This window comes from Hesperophylax consimilis, chromosome 7 (assembly GCF_061612785.1).
Source record: "Hesperophylax consimilis isolate HC1 chromosome 7, BYU_Hcon_1.0, whole genome shotgun sequence".
Lineage (NCBI taxonomy): Eukaryota > Metazoa > Arthropoda > Insecta > Trichoptera > Limnephilidae > Hesperophylax > Hesperophylax consimilis.
This window is the reverse complement of record NC_142842.1, coordinates 28,028,787-28,052,702: the sequence shown is the minus strand read 5'-3', so window position 1 is coordinate 28,052,702 and position 23,916 is coordinate 28,028,787. Positions and strand designations below refer to the sequence as shown.

General features: G+C 34.8%; 2 protein-coding genes across 2 annotated transcripts in view; one reads left to right on the top strand and one right to left on the bottom strand.

The window, feature by feature from the left end:
• The window catches only part of LOC149422595 (uncharacterized), a 96,165-nt gene extending 89,686 nt beyond the window's left edge, over positions 1–6,479 (bottom strand). Inside the window, exons 1-2 of the mRNA XM_089633597.1 lie at positions 6,165–6,479; positions 5,384–5,569 (exon numbers count right to left, since the gene is read on the bottom strand). Of these exons, the coding sequence (XP_089489723.1) occupies positions 5,384–5,569; positions 6,165–6,479 (501 nt within the window). The remainder of the gene's footprint in view (positions 1–5,383; positions 5,570–6,164) is intronic.
• Positions 6,480–23,038: 16,559 nt separating this feature from the next.
• On the top strand, positions 23,039–23,536 carry LOC149422594 (uncharacterized). Its single transcript, XM_089633595.1, has one exon. It carries the CDS (start codon positions 23,039–23,041, stop codon positions 23,534–23,536), a length of 498 nt encoding a protein of 165 aa, XP_089489721.1.
• Positions 23,537–23,916: the final 380 nt, after the last annotated feature.

The following is a 23,916-nucleotide window of genomic DNA, read 5'->3' as shown; positions in this document are numbered from 1 at the left end:
AAACATGATGGAGTAATTTTTCTAGAAGTGCCTGTTATTTCTTTTAATTTTTGTGAAGTTTGAATGCATTGTGACTACGACTGTACGACTCTAGTTCTTCACACTGTGACTCCATCCATTCTTCTTTGGCTTTTTTAATTTCACGTCTAATCGTTCTTTGTAAGTTTTTATATTGTGTCTCATTATGTTTGTGTTTACGTCTCTCATCCATTAAGTTCAAAATGTGGTCAGTCATCCAATTCTTTTTTCTAATTTGCTTATCAGCTTTCAAATTTCCATCACAGGGGAGTAGCCTAATATTATCGTTCAAAGTCTGAGATACCCTATTTCTGACCACTTCTTCATGGAGTTTCGAGATATCCATTTTAATTTTGGTTTTGGGCTTTTTTATTTGTTTTAAGCGTAAAACAATATCGGGTGGTGACTCTCTTTACGCAGTTCCCGAATCTATGGTCTACTAACACATAGTCAATTTGGTTCTTGACAATATCATAGATTGTTCCATCTTGAGGTGATTTCCACGTATAAAGCCTTCTTTTCGGGAGTTTAAACCAGGCATTTTATTTATTTATTTATTTATTTATTTATTTATTTATTTATTTAGACGCCGTAAAAGGCTTTTACAATATACATGAGTTATGTTTACAGTGGTTCACAGGAGCGAAACAGTATTATGTTAAACAGAATAATTACTGAGAAATTATGTTGAAAATTAAACAAGAATAACATCTGGTGTACATAGGTACAATAGCATTTTTATTTTCAATCCGTACAGTAATTTAGTATTGAGGTTATTGTTACCTTCAATATTGGATTTGGTTGAATTTGCTGAGAACTAAGAGTTAGCTCTATTGAAACAGGGCTGTCAGTAAGACATCTCATAACAATTTTGGGAAAAATTATAGTTTTGATTAAGTATATAAAATTATTAGATAACACTCTTCTGTCTGATATCTGATGTAATATCAACCATATTTTTATCCTGGCAGAATTCATATAGTCTATCACCTCTTTGATTGCTTATGCCTAAGCCATATTCACCAACTATATGAGAGCGGCGACCTTCACCAATTCTGGCATTTAAGTCTCCAATGACAAAATTGACTTCTCCTCCTTTCAAACTTTGCAATGTACTGGCTAGTGAGTCATAAAAAGATTCCACATCACCATCATATCTCACTTCCGCTGTTGGTGCATACACTTGAATAATATTAATGTTGATGGGTTGACAGTGTTATTGTAATAATATTATTCTGTCCGAGATGGGTACGAAATTCTTAAAAAAAATTACATACTTCTCCATGACAAATACAGCAACTCCGTTTCGACGGTTTCTGTCCTGTGGGTCACTTCCTGAGTAGTATAGATTTCCCTTCTCATGTTGGTGTTTGCCGCTGCCAGTCCATCTCAGTTCACTAATTCCAAGAATATCTTCTTTTAATCTTTCCATTTCCTGTATTGCATTATCCAATTTACCGCTGTATAAACTTCTTACATTCCATGTTCCTAGTCTTATTTTTGAATTCACTATTTTGAGATGGGAGATTCTTCGCACCCCTGGCCCATTTAAGGGCCGCCCGGGACTCGGGGCCATTGGTTGGTTTCTCTCCATAGTGATATGCTGGGAAAAGATACTGGAGTGGTTTCCCATTGCCTTCTCCAGGGATTTTTCTGTAGGGGTTATCTTCCCTTAGCTGAGCTGATCCGGTTTTATGGCGCCGGAAACTCGCCATTCGCCCTCCCCTTATCAGCTACGACCATGATGTTAGGGTCAGTGGTCATATTGCCCGGGACTCGGGGGATCACAAAGACCACTCTAGGACGCTAAGGAGTAGGACGTACTGGAAATGTTGCTGATGTTATTGCAAGATGGCGTATCACGGTATTTTATAGGTTCACATCCCCCAGCAGGAAAATGTTCCACCGTGGCTTTTCCAGTCATTGAGCCCCTTTAGAACGACAAAATATCTCGACCCGCCAACTGATTTTTCTTCCATGGGTCCACAAGTATCCCCGTGTATGATTTCACATGTTTTTGTGCTCCCATGCTCACTCCTCTTAAATGGTAGCCGGTGTATCTTTCCTTTGAAGCAACTTTCACATTGGGGTACGTCAGTTTGTTTTACTTCAATGTCATTTTTCTGCAATGCTTTCTTCACGTAATCAAAGTTTTGTTGTGCGAATTTCTCATGCCACTCGTATAGGCCATTTTTAATAATATTAGCAACACTTGCGACCTCGCATTTAAAACGAAAATCCATATAGTATGAACTGTCTACTCGACTTGCTATCGCACAAACAACGCCATTTTTATAAAATAAACACGAACTGTCACTTGTGACAATAGTGTATCCGCGGTCAGCTGCGCATTTCACAGAAAGTAAATTTGACTTCAGATCCGGAACGAACAAAACGTTGTTTATGGTTGAATTTATCCATTCAGTCCCATTATAGACTTGCACCGCCATCTGTCCACAGCCTAACACACTAATAATAATAATAATAATTTTTATTCCAGGATGTGGGGAGGTTAGTGCAATCCCACACGTCCCATATATGTATACATATTTTTTGTACAGTAGGTATGTGAAATTGAAAAAATATATGACAGAGAATAAATTAACAACAAAGTAATTAACAACTATACAGGGCGTGGTCTTGAGTGAGCTTGGGCCCAGCGCTCACTCAGTAGTGGCGCTTGGTGCTGGTAGGCTGCGGTCACCAACGTATTGGCGGAGGCCATTAGCCGCATCCTGGCTCCAGTGACCCGGTGTCTCATCAGGCCGGCAAATCCATTCAGTCCTAGTTCCGTGAACATTGTCGATGCGCTGCTGTATCTTCGGTATCCAAATATGATTCTACAGGCGTCATTATATTGAATTCGGAGTCGTTCCATCGAGCAAGTTCGGTAGTGACACCATGTCTCACACGTATACAGGCCAGTACAGAATGCGTTGAACAGTATTTTTTTAACGGTATTGCTGCATTTGAAAAATCTGCGGGCAATCATGTTAGACACTATGCTTAGGCTTCTCCTTTGTCGTTCGATATCGCCATCGTCCGATAGATCTTGATTAATATTGTGCCCCAAGTATTTCACGTTCGAACATGTATTTATTTTTTGCCTCGTTAAGATATACGGGGAGCATCTTACTTGTGTCTTGACTTTTTCCGTGGTGGAACGCAATCAATTCCGTCTTCTTCGGGTTGTACATCATATTATGCTGTTTTCCATATTCTTCACAAATGTTTAGGAGTAATCTTAATCCCTTGATCGACGGAGCTAGGAGGATCATGTCGAATTGGGCAAACTGCTTTGTGTCAAGCGATTTTACGATATCATCCATTTTTGTTTGTTCAGAAGAGCTTTGGCAGTGTTTAAGAGCTCTTTTGAACTCCTTCCTTTTTCGTTTTCTTTCATCCGCAATGGGACCATGCCGCCATGCATGACCAACGCCGATCTGGAATTTTCGTAGTGTTCCTTAACTTGTTGATTCCACCCAGCAATGTCACGATGTGTTTTTGGATTGCTTTGATCGTTCTCCCAATGAAATACAGTATTGGCTGCCCTACTTAAGGCTTCAACGATGTCTGTGTATATATTTTCCATGTTTTGTATATGGTCGCATCTGTCACATATAGAATCCGAATTACATATGGATTCGGAGTGTCTTTGATGGATCACACTAAGTAATGCTTCTGCTACAGACGTATATTCACTGATTTTCTTATTATTATTCCTTCTCCATATTATGTTATTAGGCTGTTGTGGAATATTAAAAATAGTTGCAGGTAATTTTTCAGCAGCGATTACGCAAGATGTCGGCCTGTGATTGGACCAGTCGGTATCATAGTGTATTTTTATACTTTTTTTTATCTATTTTGTTCTTAACCCTTTCACACCCACATTATTGTTTCCACATATATAAAATATGTAATGCTTGATAATACATCACAAAATTATTTGAAAATTTTTGGTATTTTTTTTTTTTTTTCATAAATTAATCTATGTTAATTTGAATTAACATTAGGCGTCAGAGGGTATTTTTTACATAGTAAAGTAAAATAAACATAACGCAAAAGGAATGGAAATAACTGTTTCATGTAAAAATTGCACATTTATAATGTAGTGATAATCTCTAAAGTACAAACAAATAGCATTTTAACTAAAATTTCATTCAGAAATAAAGAAAAATCTAGGATAATAAATCTTTAAAAATTCGCCGAAAATAAAAAATAGTCGAAAACATGTCCGTCACTACCAGTGTTAATTTGAATGAGCATTGAAATTCATTTACAATATTCTGGGAAATGACTGTGAACATTGAATTGAACTGATGCTATTATTATAGAACACATCTTAATGCGTTAAAATATTTGTAATTCGAGTAGAAAATATTGATATCTCACTTTAAATTAAGTAATCAATGACGGCAGAAATTCGATGAAACTCACAATTAGCAGATGTCAAAATATTTAGCGTTGTTGTGGCGGGAATATGAATTTTAACCTAGCAGAAAAAATACACGCTACAGAAAAGACTAAGCTATAAGAAAACAAAAACAAGGCTTTTCTAAATCGCTACTGTTACGGTAAAAAAAATCACAAAGTTCATGTTAATTTGAATTAACACTGGGGATGAAAGGGTTAAGACTATTAGTTAATATACAGTGATCGAGCCAGGAAGTGGTATTGTGTGCATCGCTAATATATGTATATGTGTCATTCGGTATCCCATTCGGTATATATATGTATATGTGTATTCGGAGATCCCTGAGGCGTATGTGTGGTAAAACCATGTTTGATCGTGTGAGGAATGTGGAGATCCGCAAAGAGTGCAAGGCTGATGTAAGCATAATGAGTAAGATTAAGAAAGGGACGCTTAGATGGTTTGGGCATGTAGAGCGAATGAGCGAAGATAGGAGTGTAAGGAGGATATATGATGCAAATGTGAATGGTAGCAGAAGTCGGGGACGCCCGAGGAAGACATGGCACGATCAAGTGAATCAGATACTCGAGTCGGGCCATGTCAAGAGTCAGAATAATAGAAGAGTATGTATGAGACGATGTATGAATGTGAATGAGGCAAGGAGTGTGTGCCAAGACCGAGTTGTTTGGCGGTCCGTCCTCTCTGCCTACCCCTGCGGGGAAACGGCGTGATGGTTAGTTAGTTAGTTAGTTAGTCATTCGGTAGTCTTTCAATATCGATACAATTGTAGTTATTTTCGGTGTAGAAATGAGAGAGTTCTTTCCCGAATATGGAGGATGGGTGAGCGTTGAAATCTCCCATAACAATGGTTTCAGAGTGTTCGTTATCTTGAATGATCGTATGTATTTTGGAAAGGTAGTTGGTGAAGTCGGTAAGGTTGTGCGCGTGACATACCGGCATGTAGACAGTCAGTATGCTTATCATCCCTCCGTTGGTGGTTATCTGAATACCAGCGATGCGGTCATCTCCACACGGTATTATTGAAGCTTGCAGCTCGTTCCTCCAAAGTACTGCGACTCCTCCGTAGGGTCGGCCTCGTAGCGGTCCGTTTGATAAATCTACAGCAGAGGTACCCCATCCCTGGAAGTTCGGATAAATTTTGGATAGATTCGATGTTTCGTTTTGTAATAATCACGTTTCTTGCAAAAGTATTACATCGTAGATATCGCACATATCTATAACGAAGTTGACGTTTCGTTTAAAACTTTTGCAGTTTATTGAAATTATCTTAATTTTGTTCTTTTCCATTGTATTTTTTTTCAATAAATTTTCGGAAAACAGTACCAGTCGGCCAAAATTTTTTGTTCATGTAGGTTTTGAAATCCGTATTCGGTATAGTCAACATGAAAGATCCAAACTGCGTGGGATTTCGTTGTATTATTTTTTCTATTTGGATATTACTTCCATTTATTTTACAAGTGATAAAGTTTCGAATACTGTCCTCAGTTACACTATTGTCGAACCTCGACACATAGAGCGTTGTTTTTAACTCAGCTATTTTGAGGGAGTTCTCCATCGCTGTTCCAGTTGCAATAATATTTCTCGATCTCCTTAGTTTTCTTGTAACGGTTTTATAACCATCCGTATTAAAATTAGTTGTCTCTGGTTTAAATGTATTTTTGTGAGATTGTGTGCGTGCAACTTTGGCTGATTCATGAATACCCGGTTGATGTACCTGTGATGTCTGTAGTATGACTTGTTGCTGTTGTGTGAGAGAGCTAGAAGCCGCTATTTTATTCCATGATTGAGGAGAGTGCATGACATGTGTGGCAGCTAATGCGAGGGGCGCGGGCGGGGTTGTCACATTACTGCAGTGCGCATTGTTGTCCAAATGTAATTCATTAGTTGGCGACCGTGAGTTTGAGCGGTTCTTATCTAACGCTACCGGTATGGTGACCTTCAATGTGTTCAAGGACGGCGATGTGTTTTCGTCTTGATTTGGAATACGGTTATGTTTATTTATTTTCAGTTCATTCCTTAGGAGAGCCATTTCAGAGCGCAATACTTCCAGATCGCTTCGTTTGGACATTTGTGACTGAATTGTGGTTAGTTCACCCTTTAATGCCATGATATCTTTTACTAGACAAGTGACATCTACCTGATCGAAATTGACAGGCGGTAGTTTGTGTAGATTCTGAGCCACAAATGTCGGTAGAGCTAATGATTGCTCCATTTCCAACAATAACAGACTTTTGCGGAACATTTGAAAATGATGTAAATAAAGAGCGATCGTTGCACATGTGTTTGCTTGCTCCAGAGTCAACTAACCACTTTGATTGTTCATAATTTGTATGCGCTGAATTCGACACTACAAAAGCATTACTTGTTTTCTTATTTTCATTTGACTTTTTAAACTAACACTGTGCCTTATAATGCCCGAATTTTCCACAGTAAAAGCATTTACGTTCGTTTAACTTTTACTCACTGTCTCGATTACTTCTACACTCAGCTTGTAAATGTCCGACTTTACCACACATGTAACACTTAACATTTCTTTTAGCTACGAACGCAGACGAGGACGAAGTATCTTGTATTTCATCACTTTTAACTTTCACCCTTTCCTCTTCAATTAATAACCTGGCTACTAAATTGTCGAACGTTTGTTTGTTGTCTGACGCCGATTCCCACGTCGATACAAAATGTTTATATCCATCTGGCAAGCTCATTAAGACTTTAGTTATTATAAATTTATCAAACATATCCTCGCCCATTTGTTTTAACGATTTTGCATCTCTTGAATTTTAGAGAGAAAAACTGACATTTCGGTGCCTTTCTCATATCTGTATTGAAAGAATCTTTGTTGGATAATATGGATACTGGTTTCCGACTTCTGTTCATATACACTTAGAAGCTTACTCCACATTGCAGCCGAAGTTGTGCACGATATGATATGTAGCATAGCGTTTTCCGACACTCTCGTAACCAATAGCGTCTGAGCTTTAGCTTCTTTTGTCTCCCAAGTGGTTCGCGCGGTAACATCTTCAGGTTTCATAGTGCGCCCTTCAACAATGTCCAGCTATCCCTGTCCTCTGAGAAGTACTGTCGTTTTAAATTTCAAAATATTCCAATTCCTTGCCCCTTCCAACTTCAATACATTGGTAGTCATCACGTTTCCTTCCATTTTGCTATCCTGCCTTGCCTGATCAGATATATCAGTGGTATTTTATCCTTCTCAATGAAAATTTTCTGCACGCGTTCCGGCAACCTAACCTCACTTTTCGCTGATATTCACTCCCGTTGATTTATTTTGCGTACTTTTAACTTCATCAACAGATTAGCGACTCTGGGCCCATAACCTGTGATTATTTCAATAAAAAGGGTTCAGTTTTATGCAGTAATAACTTTATTCTTCTTCTTACAAATGTGCACATTGACAGGTCTCTTCTTAGTAATAGACAATAGGACAAGGTTAAACAGTATTGCCAACAAAACAATGTTTACAGATACCTTATAGCCAACCTAAGATAATTGCATTCATATTGCCATATTCTAACAGTTACGTAACACGTGATTTCTGCATTCGATCTTTTCCACTGTATTGTCCAAGTAAGGTTGGACTTTCAATATTTTGGAATACGTGCTGGAGTCTCCATCTGATACTAACCGAGCATAAATTAAGTTGTATTCTTTAATCGACTCCCTAAAACCCTCGAGAAGAATATCTGACTCCATGCCGCTTGAAGAGCCGGTGTAATTTTTAAAACATACGTGTCCTTTACGTTAAGTGGCTTTTTTTCTGCTCGAGCGCAAATACAACAATATTTGTTACGAACTGACCAAAACAATACCTTTCCAAACATCTATATATATAAGAAAACCATAATCTCTCCAATATTTAAGTCCGGTAGCCCGGAGGACATTTCTAATTATAGACCCATTTCACTCTTATCTAATATATCGAAAATTTTTGAAAAAATTGATAAAAAAAGACTAACTGCATTCTTAAATAAAAACAAAATTATAAATGAAAATCAATTCGGTTTCACAGAGGGAAAAAGTACCCAAGATGCCATTGCAAAAATTTCATCTAGTATTCAGAGTACCCTGGACAAATCAAATAAATGTATAGGAATTTTTATTGACTTAAAGAAAGCATTTGACAGCATTTCCCATGAAAAACTTATATTAAAATTAAAACAAAATAGCATTGACCACTTAGCCCTTAAATGGATAGAAAGCTACTTAACAGAGAGACCTCAAATTGTAAAATTAAACCAAACTTTTAGTACACCACTAACAAGTACATTTGGCATTCCTCAAGGCACGGTCCTCGGACCATTACTATTTTTAATGTATGTAAATGACATTTTCCAACAGAAAATCAAAGGTGAATTAATCTCTTATGCTGATGATACTGTTTTATTAATAAAAGGTCAAACATGGGAATAATAATAATAATAATAATAATTGGATAATTTGTATAGCGCCGTTTTTGTGAAAAATCACCTCAAGGGCGCTGTACAATTTATTTCCTAGGATCCTAGTTAACAAACTTGCAAATGAATGTATTAATATCTTAAAATCATGGTTTGATAATAACCTACTCACACTTAATGCTAAAAAAACAACATATGTATTATTTTCACTACAAAAAATACCTAAACACGAAGTAAATATCATAATCCATGATGAAAATTGTGACAATATCAACTGTCAACTACTTAATCCTATGTGTACTGTAATCAACTCATCTTCTGAAATCAAATATCTTGGTGTGATCATCGATGAAAATCTGAAATGGAAAAGCCATATTAGGGAGTTAGTAAAGAGAATAAGGAAATGTATATATATATATTTGTTAGGTTAAGAAATATTTTAAATGTGAAAATACTAAAAAATGTATATTATGCTCTTGTCCACTCCCTGCTTATTTACGGAATCATAGGTTGGGGAGGATCTTATAAAAACAACCTAAACTCAGTAAAAGTCTCGCAAAAAATTATTATAAAAGTAATACTTAAAAAAAACTCTACTTTCCCAACAAAATTGCTTTTTAAATTGTTTCCAGTACCAAATATTGATGATATATTTAAGCAAACTTCCATTATAAAAATGTGTAAAGAAAAAAATAACACAGAATATCAAGAATTTTATAAACTCATGAGAAATGGAAATCAATTTATTACGCCAATCTTTAAAACAACTCAAATGCAAAACCATTATATTTACCAAGCCATAAAAAACTACAATAATCTCCCTTCCGAATTGCGCTGTATTACGAACCAACAAGAACAAATAAATAAAATCAAACTTTTTTTCCAAAAAAACTTATATTAAACAAAAATAAAAATATAATAATTATTATTATAATATATATTATTATATTATTATTATTATATCTCATTATGAATTATGAATCTAAGTAAGAATCGTGGCTCCCTTATCAGGCACAAGAGCTCCTCTTTTCTGATAAGGTATACATGACCATATATGAACCTTAATATTATATTTTGCAAAATATGTATGTATTAATGTAACCCATATGATGTATATTAAAATAATAAAAAAAAAAAATAAAATTAAATTAAAAAAAAAAAAAAAATCTTTCCAATAATTGCCGCTGCTCCTGACAAAGAGGTGTTAACTGTTGAATTATTAGTTAACGTAACCTTATAACGCTATTATTATAACGTTGGGCGCTATTATAACGAGATTTAATCCCTCGATTGGTACCAACATCGGGATGATGCAAATGTTGAAATAAAAGAGATATGAGATATGTCAAACAACATATAATAATTTATCATCAGAGGATGTAACAATAATAATGGGCGATTTTAATGTACCATCTATTCAATGCCCACTAAATGTCAATGAAATTCACACCAGACCAGTCATATATAATAGCCAAAAATCAATATCCCTAATAGACTTTCAAAATTTGACTGGACTTAATCAGTTCAATCACGTCTCTAATAATATAGATCGAATTTTAGATTTAGTGTTTTCCAACCATCACCTTGAAATTCAAATTGCTTCACATGTGCTATCTAAAGTTGACTCCTATCATCCTCCCATTGAATTCGAGTTTCAAATGTCTAAATACAGACCCCTACCCACCAACCCAGATCACATCAAATATAACTTCAAAAAAACGGACTACACTAAATGCAATGAAATGCTATCACTAAATAACTGGAACGATCTTAATACTCTGAATTGTAATGACTCCCTACTACATTTTTATAACCTATTATGGCTATCAATTGAAAAACACACTCCGCGCTTAAGAAACAGCAACAAAAGGTTTCCAATTTGGTTCAGCAGTGCTTTGATCCACCAACTCAGAGAAAAAGAAAAGTTTAGAAAAAAGTGGAAAAAATACAAAAATCAATGTGACTATGACAGTTTTTCCATCTTGAGGGCTAGAGTAAAATTATCCATACGTTCCTGCCTTAAAGCCTATGTAGATTCAATAGAAAATTCTTTCCCTAACAGTATCAAAAATCTGTCAACCCTCATTAAATCGAAAAGAGTTTCTAATTCTCTCCCAAAAATCATGCATCTCCACGACAAATCAGCAACAAATGGCAAAGAAACATGCGAACTCTTTTCTACTTACTTCTCTTCCGTATTTAGCTCACCATCTAATTCTAAAAGTGACTCTAAACTTTCTTTCCCACTCTATAATTATCCACTATCTCATATCAAAATAACCTTAGACGAGGTCAAGGTGAAGTTGAACACTCTCGATATCAATAAGGGTTCCGGTCCAGATGGTATTCCTCCACTATTCATTCGAAATTGTGCAGATCAACTTGCAGCACCTTTACACAAATTATTCGTCAAAAGTCTGAACGAAGGGGTATTTCCAGATCTGTGAAAAGTTGCCCACGTCATTCCGATCCATAAGTCTGGCAGTAAAAACGATGTAAAGAACTACCGTCCTATCAGCCTTTTATCTTGTTTTGGCAAAATATTTGAGTCCATTGTATATAAAGACATATTTAATCATGTAACACACATACTTAGCCCTTTCCAACATGGCTTTGTAGCTAAACGATCCACAAACACTAATTTAATCGAGTATATGGACTTTCTGTGTAAATCAATGAATAAAAAAACACAAGTAGATGCCGTATACACCGATTTCAGTAAGGCTTTCGACAAAGTTAGTCACCCTATCTTAATGAATAAACTGGATAAAATCGGCATACACGGAAATCTGCTTCGTTGGTTAGAATCATATTTATCAAATAGAAGTCAATTAGTTACTGTTAACGGTTTTAACTCTTCCCCAATATTAGTCACGTCGGGCGTTCCACAAGGATCACACCTTGGACCCTTGCTTTTCTTAATCTTCATTAACGACCTTACATGTAAACTCCACTGTAATTTTTCTCTATACGCTGACGACCTCAAGATATATAAAGCAATTATATCTATGGAAGATTGTGAACTCTTACAACAAGACCTTAACACATTATCTGCCTGGTGTATTGACAATGAAATGGAATTGAATATAGCTAAGTGTAAAGTTATAAATTTCACCAAGAACACCAACAAAACTCTATACTCATATAGCATATGTGATCACAATCTGGAAACAGTTGAATCGATCAAAGATTTAGGAATTATATTCGACAACAAACTAACGTTCAACCAACACATAAAATACATTGTAAATAAATCAAATAAAGCACTAGGTTTTATTGTAAGATCAACTAAACTGTTCAAGAACTCTAATAGCCTAATAATTCTATTCAATTCGTTAATCCGTAGTGTTCTTGAGTACGGGTCAACAGTCTGCAATCCACATTACATTACACAGATATCCAGACTTGAATCTGTCCAAAGAAAATGTACACGGATTTTGTCCTATCGATCAGGTGTCTACCATCTTCTAAATGGGTATGAACAAAGACTTACATATTTCAAACTAGAGAGTTTAGTTAAAAGACGAAATATAAATGACCTCTTAATGCTTTACAAAATTGTGAATAATCGTGTAAATAGTAACTTAGTCAATCAAATCAATTTTTATGCCAGGCCCAAATATACCAGAAATATGAACATATTTTGGACCGAAATCTTTGCCAATAACACTGGATATTTTAATCCTATGTCTAGAATGTCTCGATCATACAATTATCTTGCTAAAACACACACTGTCGTAGATATTTTTATTCATTAATCGAAACAATATCGGACCCAATACAGATCCTTGCGGTACACCCAGCTTATTTTCAATCGGATTTGATATATTGTTTCTTATCTTTGTTGTTTGTTGTCTGTTGCTTAAGTAGTTTTTAAACCATTCCAGTTCTTTCCCCTTTATTCCATATTTTTTTTAATTTTTTAATAACTCTTTTTCTATCTATTGTTTCAAAAGCTCTCTGAAAATCTAAAAACACCGCAACAATATGCAAGTTTTTATCTATATCTTCCTTCCAATCATCAATTACTAAATTTAACGCTGTTTCACATGAATTATTGTTCCTAAATCCAGATTGTTCGTCACAAAGGATGCTATTATTTTCCAAGTATTCTTCAAGTTGAGATTTAATTATGTATTCCATCACTTGCTCATATTTTGGTAACATATTTACAGGTCGAAAGTCTTCACATTTTTTTGTGTTCGAAATCTTTGGAATCGGTATCACCATAGACTTTTTTTTTTTTAGTAAAATAAAGGGTCCTAAACCATTGCATATAGAAAAAAAGGGCATTAGATTAAATTTACTTGAACAATTAGAAATCAATAAACGAACGAATGACCCAAATTTAACACTAATTAATAAAGTACGGAAAATAATTTACTCACCACTTCTCAGTATTTTCACAAAACCCAAGCAGTATAATGCACCCAAATAATTCATAGCAATAAAGTCATTAGTAAATAATTAAGAACCCATTACCATTTACTGAGGGGAAAACATAGATTGGTTTAACCAACAATAGATCATGTCATCGGTGTAACCAGTAATAAATCAATGTATGCACCTTCAAAATTTACATTTGAAATAGTATAAAAACGTCGTCCCAATGTGGACTAACCACAGTTTGAAAATGGCCTTGTAAGCCGAAACAGCTGTCGCAATAATAAAAAACTAAAACACTTGCAGAACTTAATAATAATATTATCAAATTTAATCTAAATTAAATTTATAAAAAAAATTAAATGGAGTTCTACGGATTAAAAACAATAAATAAATCACCATAGACGTTTTCCATGATTCAGGAAACTTCCCTGTTTCTAACGATTCGTTTATTAAACTAAGAAACTCTTCTCCTATTACAGGTAATGCATGTTCTAATATTTGAATAGTGATCCCATCTTGGCTGGGTTTTGATTTGATTTTGGACAGTATTCTTTGGAGTTTCTGGCCGTCTATTTTCTTAAACTTTAATTCGCAAGTTTTTTCTTCTAAATTAAAAATTTCTTCTTCTTCTATGATTGGGATATTTTTGTTAATTTCTTCTATACTTGTCACAAAATATTTATTAAACTTATCAGCCATGTTGTTTTCGCCAGCCAATTCGGTTGGGAATATGATATCTTTTTCCACATCTTCACATTTATTTTTCATCATTGACTTAAGTGTTTTCCACATTTTCGTTGGATCTCCCCTTTCCCGTTGAATTTTGTTGATGAAATGTTCATTTTTTGTATCCTTTATAAGTTTTGAGTACTTGTTTCGAATTGTTTTAAATCTATTCCAATGTTCGTCATCCTTTGTAATTTTTGCTATTTTATAAGAAGTATCTCGTTCATATTGCATTTGTCTTAGTTTTTTGGAATACCATTGATTATTGGTTTTAATTACAATACGTTGTTCAGGCATTATTTTATTCATTGCATCAGTCATATTGGTTACTATAGTTTCACCTTTTTTGTGAAAATCTAAGTTATTTACATCTTTCCAATCTTGAATCAATAATTCTTGAATCATTTTACTCTTATCGTATCTTTTCAGGTTTCTTTTTTTAATAACTTTTTCGATATTTTCGATGTTTTTATTTTTTGCCATCACTATATTAATGATGCTATGATCTGTTATTTTAGGTGTATCTAATATTTTTACATTTAGTTCATAATCATTTGATAAAACAAGATCTATGAGTGTACAGGTTGATTGTGTTATCCTAGTGTATTCTTTGACCAACTGTTTCATTCCTGTAATGTTGATGATGCTTTTCATTTTCTTTGTATAAAAATCTGTTTCGCATTTCATGTTTATATTAAAGTCTCCAATAATTATATTGAGATCAGTTTCTTTTAAAAAATTTGAACACCAGTTTTCAAAATAATTTATAAAGTCACTTTTTCTGGCATTTGGGGAGTGATAAATTACGCAGTATACTCCTGGTCTAAATCCTTTCTTAATTTTTATTGCTAAGATCCAGGTACAGTTTTTGTGATTTTCGTTAGAAATTGTTTCAAAATTTATATTATCTTTCAGTAACATTATTACTCCGCCTGTATGCCGACTATTCGAATTACATCTTATTACCTTATAGTTCGTAAATTTTATTTCAACTTCTTCTATTTCTTCTGTGACATGCGTTTCACTGAGCATGATCATTTGAGGTTTTCGTTCTTCGAGTAAAATTTGTAACTCTTCATGGTGTGCAGGCAAGCTTTGTATATTAAGGTACAAGATCTCTTCGGTTTCTAATTTGTTGTTCGAAAATATTTTTATGTTACTGTTTACCTTAGAGCAGGTCTTTAGTGACATAAAAAATCAATTTTCTTTTTTTCCGCTTCAACTTTTCTCACGTGCACTGAACATTCATCACTCCAAGCAAAATGGTCAGTTGGCAGTTGTAATTTTAATCGATCATTCATTTTTTTGCAGTTAATGCATTGGATGTCTCTTTGACAGCTTTCGTTGTCGTCGTCGTGTGTTCCGGAACATCGAGTGCATGCTTTTCACTTCTGCAGTCTTGTGCCTTGTGCATGTAGCCATTGCACTTGTAACATTTTAGAAGTGAAATGTTGTCGAACACCCGACATCTATCCCAACTAATATTTACTTTTCCTTCTTGTAACATTCTATTGTATGTTTTACCATCAACTTCCATGAAAATGGTGTAGTTAATGTCTCCTCGTTTGGTTTTAATTTCTTTTATAAATTTAATATCAATTTTACTATCAAGTGTTTCAAGGTAATCATTTTGCATCTTAATTTTGGATACAATTTCTTCCAGAGTGTATTTATCCGATAAACCAATAATTTTAAGTTTGGGATTCTTAGGTTTTGGTGTATTCACATCATAATTTTTTCCCATTTTTGATTTTATTTGTTCTTCCATCTTTTTGTTGCAGCAACATCCTTACACTCTACTATTACTGCCCCTTGTTTAAAGTTTCTAATTCCGGTGACACCAAAATTAACAGGATCAATGTTTTGTTTTATTTCATCCTTTGTAACCGTATTTTTTTGATCTTTATCTTTCGGCTTTATAATGACTATCGGTTCGTGTTTCTTGCATTTTGTTGGTTCTTCATGAATTATATTATTTCTCGTAATTTCAGCATACGACTTAGATACCATATTTAATTTAAGATCTTCAACGTTTTTTTCAATTTTAGATAATGATCGGAATAATTTTTCGAGTCCCTCATCATCTTTAGATGTTGGTGGCTTGTATTCTAGGACCAATGCCTCAATGTGTTTCAACATTTCTGTCATTGCCTCAGAAAGGGAGGTCTTTTGCTCCTTTGACAAAATGTTAGAAATTAAAGTTTTGCTACAAACTTTTACAAGATCTTTTGCGGTCTTCAGCCTCTCTGCTGGTGATATGGAAGACATTTTAAAATGTCATTATCACAACTCGAATCACCGTCTATTTCAATAAGTGTCTATGGTTAAAAACTTTTTTGGTTGCGAAAACTTTCTGCGATTCACCGTCTACATCAACAATTGTCTATGGTTAACTCAGCTGTCAAAGTCACTTTTAGAATTAAAATTCACGTAGTTTATTTAAGATACACGAAAAACTAATTGTTGCAGGAGAATAATCAGATATTTCTCCACAAAAAAATGTACCACACGTATATGATAATTCTATTTTAGTGCACTTTTTTACGAATAACGTTTAACAAGAAGTAACGGCGTACAGCCGTACAGTGGGTGTCTCTTTGTCCACCTAATGTAACTGTTACAGATTTTTGCGCGTATTTGGATTTACAATGTGGCATTCTAAATAAATCGTTCGATCTGGTGTTTTGCTTGGGGCAACGAAATGCAATCCTTTCTAACATATATGATGAATCAACAAGGCAGTTCACGATTTTGTGTAAGAATAATGCATCAGAGATTTTTCTGCGTTTTTATAAAGTGACAGGGACAAATCGATGGTCACTAAAACGATACGATAGGTGTTTCATAAATTTGTTCTAAATATTTTCAATGCGATCAATATATGTTTGATATTGAGGATTCCAAATTACTGAGGCGAATTCTAGTTGTGACCGTACATATGACATATATAACAGAATTAGGATGTGCGCTACCGTAAAAGGCTTTGTAATGCGAATAATGAAACCCAATTGCTTATAAGATTTTTTTAGAATATTTTCAATATGATCCCTAAATAACATTTTAGAATCTAGTATACTCCAAGATCTCTTATTGTTTCTACTCGTTGTAGGGGTACATGGTTTAGTTTGTAAGTATAATATATTGAATGTTTTTTTCGTGTAAAAGTAATAACATTACATTTATCTATGTTTAGATATAGTTGATTGTTTTTGCAATATTCCTCAATTTTACCAAGGTCTTCTTGTAATTGGTCGCAATCATCTATGGAGCTAATACATTTATATAATTTCATGTCATCAGCGTAAAATAGGAAACAAGAATTACTAATAACACGGTTCATGTCGTTTATGTATAAAATAAACAAGAGAGGCCCTAGATGGGTGCTTTGCGGTACCCCGGATGGAATAATTATAATTTGTGACATGTAACCTTTTAAAGAAACAGCTTGACTTCTATTTTTAACATATGAAGAGAACCATCTTAGAAGATTACCACATACCAATCTTCGAGAGCTTGTTTAACAGTATGTCGTGATTTACTTTGTCAAACGCCTTACAAAAATCTGTGTAGATGGAATCTACCTGTTTCCCATTATCCATAGAGTTAAGAACAAAATCAGTAAACTGTCCTAGGTTCGAATCAACAGATCTGCCTATATTGATGGGGGCTAATAATAGTATTTTTGCAAGAGTCAAAAAGTTGGTTACAAACGATTTTTTCCAAGATTTTACTTAAGATACATAGTTCAGAGATAGGTCTATAATTTTCAATGTTGTGTTTGTCCCCTTTTTTAAAAACAGGTGAAACAAAAGCTTGTTTCCAAATGGTAGGAAATACACCTTCTTTAAAAGATTTTTGGAATAGTAGTGTAACAGGAGTAACTAGTGTTTCAGCACAATTAACAATAAAAATTGGGTGTAACTTATCACAACCGGCACTCTTTTTGTGTCCACATTTTCTAGATGTTACAACACTAATGGTGCGGTTATATCAATTTAATTGAATTTATGGTAACATCATTTTTTTTTAACTTCCGATTTTATTGTCCGGGTTAAATCTTCCCCATAGGAAAAACTAAACCCTTCCACACACTTTTCCACAAATGATCATCTAGTAAATCAATATTATTTAAGTGCATTATATAAGCAAAATAAATACAAAACAATACAAGAACAACACATCAACTCACCAGAGATAAATGGGAAAATAATTCACCGACTCCAGATATTTTCATATCAGAGGGTTCGGCTCGGTAGAACTTCTAACAGGGCCTATAAATCCTACTGATCCCTCAACATAAATATTTAAAAAATCTTTCGTTATCCTACATGGATTCAAAATGACCGACTTTTGCATCTTAATATATAAATTTTTTGATAGATTTGATAGATCTAATACGCCTAAATTTTTAATGGGAGAGCTAGGTATAATGCCAGTAGCCGAAATAACGAATGGTAATATTTTTATAGTCTGTGTACGAAACAATATACTGTCCGTACAATAACTGTAGATACGAAGGTAGCTGGGTACACTTTTTAGCGTTTTCAGTCTTGGTAGATGTTGTAGAGCCTTTGTGGTGGAGTTTAATGCCACGATCAGAGAGGAATTTATTCCAGATCTGAACTGACGAAAGGAATTTATTACTGGTAAAAACTGAATTTACTACTGAATAAAACACTTGAAAATATTTCTTGAGACTTTGGAGACTTGGAGATGGTTTCTTCAGGAGAGAGGATTCTCTTTCAGAGGTAGTTGTTGAACTGACTTTGTATGGAATTCGGTTCTCTATTTATAGAACGTTTTCAAATCGAACCCTCTCGGAGGTGTTCTATCCTCTTTCGTGAGGAGTAAAGTGGTTAGGTATTTTTCCTCTCTGCAATTATCTTGTTGAGAGGAAAGTTATATTTTAATATGATACCTTTCACCAAGTCAGTTCAATCTACCAAAACCATCTCCCGCAGTCCCGTTTATTTATTTTATAAATAATTATACAAGTTTTCATATTGGGTTTGAAGTTAAATATCTTTGGTTTGAACATTTCCCAAAGGGTAACAAATATAGTTAGATATAATTATTCATGCAAATATATTAGTATATAATCATTTCTTGATGTTGATATTCATTTCGTAGTTATATCTTGCATCTTTTTCCCGTAAATCCAGTCTGATGATATCACAATTAATCACATTTGAATCTGTAATCAGTGTTTGATAAGAAAGTCAAGGTGATATGCCGTGCTGTGATTGGTTGGAGACGGCGGCCATCATGGAATTCCATCCGGGGAGTAGTGGAGGGGGTCCTACGTAAATACTGGGTAGCCCTCCTAGCCGTGGTCACTTCATGGGTTGGTGTGTCCGAGGGAGGTGCTGGATGATTATTTTCAGATGTTTTTCAGGTTCTGCTATTATATTCCTATGTAATTATCTTGATTAATCACATATAATACATCATTTGATTGAGTTATTTTGATGTAAAGTTTTCCAAATGTGTCGGCGACTCGGTATCGAGCGGTTTCGGGGTTGAAGTGTTTTTGTGATTTTGGCGTAAATATGAATTCTCTTGAAATATTCTGGAGGTATGGATACGTATGATACAGTCTGATAATGCCAAATTCTTTTTATTTCATTTCCTAAATCTGTGTATTTTTTCATTAACAGATTTTTGAATATTACAGGAATTTGGAATATTTGTGGAAGTATTATTAGTAGTTTTATCAGGGATACAGACAGATTGGAAGTAATCGTTAAAAAGATTGCCAATTCGTTGACCATCACTTGAGGAAATGTTTTTGTGATACACGTTATTAGGTACTTCAGAAGATGACTGTTTTGATTTCACGAAAGTCCAAAAATATTTCACATCTTTCCTTATATTTCCTTATATATATTTAACTCGGCTTTCTTTATATAATTAGTATAACACTCTTTTTCTATTCTTTTTTGGCGAGTCCTGAGTAATGAGAAGGTATGATAATCTGAGGGGTGTGAATAATTTTTAAACTTTCGGTGATACTTAAGCTTTTCTTTGATGATTTTGATTAGGTAGGGACTGTACCACGGGGTATATGTGGGAGAGAGATAAATGGTTTTTGATGGTACGTAGTGATCAATAGCTACATTAATAATTTCGTAGAATTTATCAGTTGCTTCTTCCATACCCCTTGAACTAAAAATATTCGACCAGTCAAATTGCTCCAAAAACTCGTTAATCTTAACGTAGTCAGCTGAATTAAATAATGAGACTTGTCGTGGTTGATGTATTAAGCAAGGTTCGTTTTTTAGACTTATTTCTATTGTCGAGATCTAAGAAAGCACCCCAATATTTTGATTATTATTTAGTAGATGGTCACCCTTTATTAAATAGCAACACCGGCCGCTCGAGTCACAAACGGTCCGACCGGACACACTAGCGACTCAAGCGGCACTCTGTTTTTGGGCGTCCTAGAGCCAACACTTCGTTACCTTTGTAAAATCACTTTCGCTCTTAAATGTTAAACATAACCTTCCGTTGAATAAATAATTAAACGTGGAAATTTCTTTTACTACTTTGAGTCAACGGCCCTGCTACCACGAGTAAGTATTTATAGCGAACTACAATCCACATCCTGAAACTTCCACATCTGGTGACCCCGATCCACACTATTTTGAAAGATTTGTGATGCAAATCTTCGGTTAAAAGGGGAGGAATGCAAGGTTGTAATGAGCAGTTCATGTTGCTAATGGCTAGGTCAAGAACACGTTGATTTACATTTAAGATGTTATTATATTGAAAAAAGTCACAAAGAGATAAAATGTCTATAACAGTAAAGCTGGCTTCGTCAACAGGTATTTGTAGGATCATCTGTCTTTCAAAATTTAGATTCCAGATAAGTCTAGAAATGTCATAATCACCTACCAGAAGAAAGTCATCATCAGGATAGTTCAATCGGAGCTGACTAGCGAACTCAAAGTGAGCTTTAAGATTTCTAATATGATTCGTTCCATGGGGATGGTAAGAGCAGCAAATGTTAATATTTTTATTAGAAGTAGTTTTAAGTAATAGTTACCCATATATTTTCAGCCTCTAGTGTGGACCAGCTAGTTTGATGAGTAACATTATATTTGGACTAGACAGCAATAAGAACACCCCCTCCCAATGTTTGACCTGTGAGATTATAGTTTCTTTCACGCCTAAAAACATTATATCTGTCGTCAAAAATCTCCGGATCACAAATATTATCGAGAAGCCAATTTTCTGAAATACAGATGATATCAAAGTCATTGTTTAGAACAGCCCTTAAAAAATCATGCATTTTTGTGCGCAGTCCTCGTACATTTTGATAATATATAGTTAAAGAAGCCATATTGTATTACACAGATAAAATATGAGAAAAATACATTTTTCATAATAAAAATAATAATAATGGTATGATGATGTAAGTATGTGAGTTCGATTCATATAGACAAAAAGTGTTCGATGCAGATTCAATACCTCACGAGATGTATAGCATGCCATAATCTGATTGGAAGTAGTTTGTTTACTGACAGTTAGTATATAAAAAATGAAGTATAGTTTTAAGTTCTGTGTGCGACTTAATAATATTAAATGCAAAACTAAATGAAAAGAAAATACTTTGTTTAGATAATGTAAGTGAAATAAAATTAAATGCGAAACTAAATGAAAAGAAAAAAGATTTTGTTTGAATAATATAAATGAAATTATTACGGTATTTATAGAGAGTCATGCTATTTTGCTTATATCTGCCTCAGAGGAAATTCGAATGACAGGAGAGCTGTCACTTTTTCTCATAAATATATTTCAGTTTTTTGTCCACAGATATTGATATTGTTTTTCAGCTTTAATTTCCCTGGCTTTCTTCATCAGTAGCTTGTTAGAAGGCGTGAGGTGGTCGTTGAGGAATATGCGCATGGCTGCTCCTGGAAGACCAATATCTGCTGAAGTCAGGGTCCGGTGGCGTCGAGCAGCTGTCAGCAAAGCATCCTTGTAATCTCGCCGAAGGAGACGTAGAATAATGTTGGACGTAGATGTAGGCGTGGGTGTGACTTTGGGAGTTGCCGTTGACCTAGGCCATTGGCGAACTCTATGGATGAAATCAACGTCTTCTCTTTTTATGGGGAATCCTACTTTTTGGGATATATTGCCAATAATGTCGTTTAGATTCTCTTTTTCTGAGGTCGGGACTCCACTGATTTCAATGTTACAGGATCTGTCCCATTGATCCCTTAGATTGTTTTTGAATTCTAACATCTTAACACGTTCATTCAAGGTTATTATTTCACAATCAAGGGTTTTGACTTCAGCTTCTTAATCGTCAATTTTATTAATTTCAACCAATACATACGCAACAACTGTCATTGTAGCTCTCTTGGAATATAAACTTTAATCTATTTATTGCGGTGTAATACAGTAATTACTGTGCTGTTAAAATAAAATAAAAGTGCCTAGTTACCCGTGTGAGTGTTAGAAATGAATGCTGTTGTAAACACATGCGTAATTTTGTCTTAATAATTTTGACAACTTTAACATTGACATTAGTGTGTGGTAGTGTGTGTGACAAGTGACAACTACCATAGACAAAGTACCTCGGCAAGGTGCAGTGAGAAACGATTTCTATGCGAGGTGCAGTCGGGAATTAAAAGTGCTGCTATAATTACAACTATTGCTCCCATATAATTCAACAGATTGTTTTGTATTTATTCTCGCTCTGTGCATTAGTCGCGATACTGTGTCTACATTCAAATTAAAAATAAATATTTAAATTCCTATAAACATGAGTCGACAGAGGAATGCACAAAAGAAATCAACGACATTTAGTGACGCTGAGGAAGATGACAATAAAATCATTACTTATATCGATAAAAAATTTCTAGAAATGAACGAAACAATTAATACGAAACTAAATATTCTGCCAGACATAAAAGACTCCATCGGCTTCATTTCCGCCGAGTACGAAAACCTGAAAAAAATGTTATCTGATTCATTGGGCACAATAAAAAGTCTATAAGCTGAGAATGTTAAGCTAAATTCAGAAGTGCGCGATCTTAACGCACGCGTGTCCCACATGGAACAGACAGCCAGGGAAACCAACGTCGAGATCCAGTGCGTACCTGAGCATAAATCTGAGAACCTGATATCGATCGTTAAACAACTTGGAACCGTGATTTCTCGCCCCTTTGCCGAGTCGGAAATACTTAACATTCATCGAGTCCCCAAGATCAAACCAGATTCCAGAAGGCCCAAGTCAATCGTCGTGAAGCTCCCGAGCGTGAGGGCAAGGGATGAAGTCCTGGCTGCAGTCGTCAGCTACAACAAGAAAAACATGAACTCCAAGCTAAACTCAACACATCTAGGCATCGACGGCATCAAATCACCGGTATACGTCAGCGAACACCTCACACCAGCAAACAAGACCCTGCATGCAGCCACGAGGATTAAAGCGAAAGAAGCTAATTATAAATTTGTGTGGATCCGTAATGGTAAAATATTTGTAAGTAAAGATGAAAACTCAGCGCATGTAGTGGTGATTCGCAACCAGGACTCGTTAGCTTCGCTTGCCTGATTCCTACCGTATTTTGTTTAATTTCAATTGGTATATTATCTGTGAATTATGAATACTGACATGGACAACCTAAGAATTTACTGCCAGAATTGCAGGGGTTTAAGAACTAAACTTAATGAAGTTTATCTAGAAATACTTAATAACAATTTTGATATTATTATTCTAACTGAAACATGGTTGAACGACTCTATATCTGATGCAGAAATTTTTGGCTCGCGTTGTAATGTTTTCAGAAGGGACCGTAACAGTTCTTCTAACCATAAAAGTGACGGAGGGGGTGTATTGATAGCCGTTTTACAAGAGTACCAAACTAACCGCTGCAAGCATTGGGAAAGTACCTTGGAAGACGTATGGGTGACTATCAAATTCAGCCAGAACAA

Excerpts from the sequence above, each read along its gene's own strand:
- LOC149422594 (XM_089633595.1), top strand. The coding sequence starts at position 23,039 with ATGGAACAGACAGCCAGGGAAACCAACGTCGAGATCCAGTGCGTACCT.